A 5,462-nucleotide genomic window follows, 5' to 3' on the forward strand; every position below is an offset into this window, starting at 1 on the left:
GTTTGTTTTAACTGTTATGCTTGATCTCAAGTGTCTAACACAACAGTGTTCGGGGCCAGCAGCAGACTTGCTTCTCTCACCCTATCCTTTTTATGACTGAATTCTTCGACAAAAAAGTGCTATTTTGAGATTGAAAGTACACATGCAACCTCAATATCCATTCAAAAAAGGACTTCTATGACGGCTCAAAACCCGTCATCTCTATCACCACCTTCAGCTGTTGGTAATTCCTTCAAATTTTGTTTAGTCATTTTTGTGTAATTGTTTTATCATCACCCAAGACTTATCTAGGAAGTACGGACGGGACCCCTAGGAAATTTTGATTTAAAGGCAAACACACGCCTTTTTATCCAGGTATTCGTTCCTCCTTTGACATATTTCTCTTATGGTTGTTCCCTATTTACAATGATACCGCTGAAATTCCGGAATGACGAACCGAATCACTTTAATCGTTTTCAGTTCAGATCGGGACTGAGGGCGAGAAAACAAACAGGGTAAAGCCACAAATATTTGCTTTCATTTCAAAAAGGAAAGGTAGAATGAAAATTAAATGGAAACAGGAAGTCGTCAAATCTGACATTCGTTTATATTCAGCCCATGCAGTACCACACTACATTCATTTTAGTCAATTAGTCAACCAAAGTACCCGAAGGCATTTCCTATTTTTTTTTCATATGTTTGTGAACTGAAGATATTGGGGTTCGTCACTGTTACGTCATACATGTTAAATAATTGTTATCGCTATTATTTGGACTTGTACTTGACAGTTCATCTTTATCAGTGTAACACTACCACTAGAGCAGCTGATAGATTGAAGATGGTTTCAAAGCATCTGATCAATTGTTTTAAATTAGTCTGGGTTTGTTCAATTTTTTTCCAATTCTTTTTGGTTGTTGTACATATCTTGCATAAAGAGAAACTTTACTATATCAAAGCTCATATGCTCGCATATTGTTTCAAAATGATAGAAATTCAGTGATTGAAGAATCTCGTTTATGTAATAAAATTAATTTTTAATCTCATATCCAAAGAGTCTTGTCGTCACGGCCATTTATGATTCTCACCATAATGGTCGACCCTTCCAGTTGTGTGGATGCACCATGATACAAATATGTTCCAGCATTCTACCTCGGGTTTCACCACGGTGGATCGTTACTTTGTTTTCTAATGGAAAACACTTTCCAGTCTCGAATAAGCAATTGATGTTGTAGTCAAATAATATTGAATTTCAAGTAGTGTCTCTTTTAAAGTTGTGACAGCGTTGTAACAACTGCGTAGTTTTTAGAACAACTTGATCAACGACAACGCGAAATCGCGCCGTCGGGTCAGCTGTGCAAGGCTCGTATACAGGTGGACGGTTACCCAAAGATCCAGGCAGGCGGTCTTGGCTCGAAATACAAAACATATATTGGAAACAAAATTTAAGCAATGTTGAATCACCCTTTAATAACACACTTATGCTGCATTGGCTTGTGCTTCTTCCTACCATCATCGCTTCTTTTGAATTTTTAAAGAGGCGCCGATACAGAATATCCATGGCAACGGCTGGTTTGTCTCGTACCATCTCCTTTCAACCTTCCAATCAACCTGCCAAAACGCTACGTAATCACGGCATCGGGACTTTTGTCTGTTGTTATTATCTGTTATTAGCAACCCGTCTTTCTTACCTAGGCCTATAGTCACTTCCAGTTTTCAGTTGGCGTCATTGGGCGATTTGGACCTTCACCTTGCGACTGAGACACTCCAGTGTAGCTGACACATCATTCTAATTCTGTTCAAATTTTTTATCATCACCATGTACTTGCTCAAAGTAGTGGGCGTTGTAGCCATCACTGCAGCCATCAATGCTGCTTGGGGGTCAGACGTCTGTTCTTCTCTGCCCGCGCTGAACTGTTCCTGCCCGTTTTAGGGTGGCGACTGTGGCGGAAAGCATGTTATCGCGTCACTGAATCAGAGCCTAACTGGGAGTGCAGCAAGTCAGCTTGCCAAAAGATGGGGAGCAAGATGGCTGCTCCTCGCTCCCTCAAGGAAATGAAGTTTATGGGGAATTTGGCACGGCAGAAGGACAGCGACTACTACGTCTGGATTGCTTGTAATGACATCGGGTTCGAAGGAAACTGGACGTGTGACGTCCAGGAAGATAGCGAACCGTTCATGGGATGGTATCCTGGCCAACCGGATGACACCGATCATAACCAAGACTGCGCGGTAATTGCTGCACGACATAATGACAGTATGGATGACAGTCGCTGTAGTGAATCTCATAATGCCCTTTGTGTTAGTCAGGCTGCCTGCACTCCTCGCCCAAGTCAACCCCTTCGCTACTGCTTCTCTAGCGACGATCAAGGTCACATTGTCAACTCAGCCTGCCTCCTCGACCACGTTATCCGTGAGTTTACTACAAAGAGCCTCACCGCCTGTGGCTCAGCCTGTGTCAACGAGGCCGGATGTCGGTCCTTCAATATCAAGAAAAACGGGAAAGGGAAGAAACTTTGCCAGCTGAACAACAGCACAAGCTCCGAAGACAAGGACAACTTCAAAACCATCGGTGATTTCTGTATCTACTCAGAAATTTGCATTCGCTAGAATTTGACACTCTTGAAAAAGCAGTCTACAATGCTGAACTTGAAGTGACAGAAAACAATTTTGATTTGGTTGTTAATCATAAATTTTGTTGACTCCTGGTTGGAAATTTGGCAATGCTATAACGAACACTGCGTTGCAATTCAGTGTTAAAGGAAAAGAGAGACTGCAGGGAAATAATGAGATAGATAAGAAATAATTGGGTTCTCGTTTGGAGCAGAGACGGCTGAGGTTGAAAGGGAAATAAATGATATTATTTAACCAATGTAGATATTTCTTCATCTGTCCATCACATCTGAAATCAAATGTCTGAACATTTCTGTCGTCATTTCCATTCCATCTAATTGTTTGATGGTGTGAAAAAGGTGCCTAATTTTAAGATATATTTCTCTGAAGCCGTCTGTTAACAACTTTTCATTCTATTTCTGGTGACGGAAGAATTTTGAAGCTTTTTCGATTTTTTTGTAAAGATAGCTCAGAGTTACGGACTGAATGTCAATACGGGCACATCTCGTTTGGTCGGTGTTAACCTTATCAGCCCCAAGACCTTTTGGTCATTCATGGGTTCCTTACCACATTTTTTCCCATGCAAGTTCCTTTGCTTACCAGGCAAAATTCAACAGTTTTTAGTGTATAGCGCCGTCACCAGTCGAGATCATGAAAGGCAGCTCTTGCAATGACACCTCATTGACTAATACTAATGATATCCAATAAGCAGAATATTACTTAAGTTTGTTTGGTAAAAATCACAGGAAAGATTCAATACACAATGAATCAAGATTCAAGAAAACCTTTATTCCGGACTCTTAAAAAAAATTAAGGGAGCTTGATACATAGAAATTGACAAAATGGATAAGCGACAATACATCAGAAATCTAAGAAAGTAAGTACATTGAAAATAGCAATGTGGATATAAATAACCTTTTACACATACTTGTACTTAATTAAGAGAGATTAGAGCTTATAAGATAAATAAAAGCAGTCCATATACAAATGAGAACAGAAAATAGCATGAGGCTGTTAAATGAGCATAGGCTTGTATAAACAGAACACAAAGTTAAATTTGTACAAATTTGTTCCATTTTAAAAAATTTCTTGTGGAAGTCGTATATTTCTTGTTGAAAGAGAAACATGGGGAAACATGAATTTTGCTTATTATATCCAATCTCATGAACATGCGAATACATGCGTTGGCGCATTGTTTTAAATGATGTCGAAAAGGACCACGTAACATTATCTTACAAACGTCGAAATGTTTTCGGCTTAGTAAATATCTTTTCCTAGATTTCTAATTTAGTGACAAGAAAGAATCAGTTTACAGTTTCTTCAATAATTCTGGAATTACTAGTTATGAATTTATCTGCTCAAGTACTTGAGTACACAGTAGTATTCTTGCTTTCTGACACGAATAGAACCACGCTGGATACACGTAGGTCTGTCGACAACCGTTGTTCAGATTAAATGGTTCATTATTTACTCTTCACTTGGGTGATTTACAAAATTCCGTGGTGCGACAAAAATGCTTAACGTCATCGACCGATTTCGCGGAGCGTCCAGGAAGTGGAAATGATACTTGATATTTGCTTCATTCTTTTTTGGTACTCATTTGTGAATAAGAAATTCCCTTTAATAACTTAAAGGCATGGACAACTTAAGCTTTCCCTGTTACTACTTTTCTGTTAGAATCCAAACATTAATGGCATTGCCAAACGAAGTGGACGTTCAAAGCACCGCTACCGTCTGAACTTATTTCCATGTGTCAACATACCTGCTTCTGCATCATGATGCAGCAGGTATATTAATTTTCAGAATTACCTTCAAAAGTAATCTGTACTCTTCGTAACATTTGTTACTCTTCTGTGGTAGACTCGCCATTGGAATATTTCGACTGACGGAGAGAAATCTAGTGCTGCGTCTAAAATTTTGCAGAAATGAAAAGGTCAATAAAAATCAGTAATAAATAAAAACCTGAATTTTGCCTCAAAAAACACTGAAAATCAATGCTTGGTTCGAATCCCGGATGGGACATTAGTAAGCTAGTTCATTTAGAATTGTCAACGTTTTTGTGGTCTTCTTCCTGTGTGGTCTCTTTTCAGCCTTGTTGTGCTTTATGTTGAAAACTCTTATGTGACAGTCACCGAGCACCAAGTTAATCAAAACAAGCTAGCTTTTATCACCTGCTCACCTTTGCCGTCAGAATTCTCCGGAAGGAAAACTGTATCGTTTTGAAATAAACAAGAACATTTGAAATTTCCACGTGGGTTTGAATCTTAGCTAATTTAAACATTTTTCTTTGGTGTATCGACTCTTTCACTGCCGCCACGTTGGTCAATCCTTGACTTAACGTTTAGTTATTACCGTATCTTGGCAATGAAAGCTGTCGAAATGAAAGGTAGTCAGTTGATTTGATGCTTGTAACGAAAGGGGGTGGTTATGAGGAGAGGACTCGTTACTTGTCTAATATCACCATAAGTGCAGTTTCCAGACAAACGCATCTCGAGGGTTGTGTTAATATAACCCATTTAAATTTTAATGACCCACATACAAATTAACATCGGCCCTTTAATAATGCAATGCAACCATACAAAACAGCTGCTTCATGAACGCCTAAAACCTGCAGACCTTGCTCTAATAATAATTTAGCAGGGCAACTACGTTTAAAAATTGAAAAATCCGGGGGGAGGATTACGTGGACTACCCTGTCTTTTAAGGTGGGACCCCTTTATAATGGTGGACTTCAGTTGGACTTTAACAGAAGAACGGGATAATTACTACCGGCATGATTTAATTGCGATTTGGACGTAGAACAGGAAAGTTACATCTCAAAAAAACATTTACATGCATCAGTTCACCCTGCGAATGGGCACTTCATTGTTGTA

The 5,462-nt window shown here is 39.2% G+C and overlaps 1 protein-coding gene across 1 annotated transcript; it reads left to right on the forward strand.

Moving 5' to 3' along the window:
- Positions 1-693: 693 nt before the first annotated feature.
- Positions 694-5,137, forward strand: LOC110978813 (uncharacterized). The gene has a single exon (XM_022234099.2). It carries the CDS (start codon positions 1,993-1,995, stop codon positions 2,584-2,586), a length of 594 nt encoding a protein of 197 aa, XP_022089791.2. The 5' UTR covers positions 694-1,992; the 3' UTR covers positions 2,587-5,137.
- Positions 5,138-5,462: the final 325 nt, after the last annotated feature.

This window comes from Acanthaster planci, linkage group LG18, assembly GCF_054643075.1.
Source record: "Acanthaster planci isolate LZ-2023a linkage group LG18, COTS_SCS, whole genome shotgun sequence".
NCBI lineage: Eukaryota > Metazoa > Echinodermata > Asteroidea > Valvatida > Acanthasteridae > Acanthaster > Acanthaster planci.

Bases quoted from the DNA above. Each gene is read 5' to 3' on its own strand.
- LOC110978813 (XM_022234099.2), top strand. From the start codon at position 1,993: ATGGGGAGCAAGATGGCTGCTCCTCGCTCCCTCAAGGAAATGAAGTTT.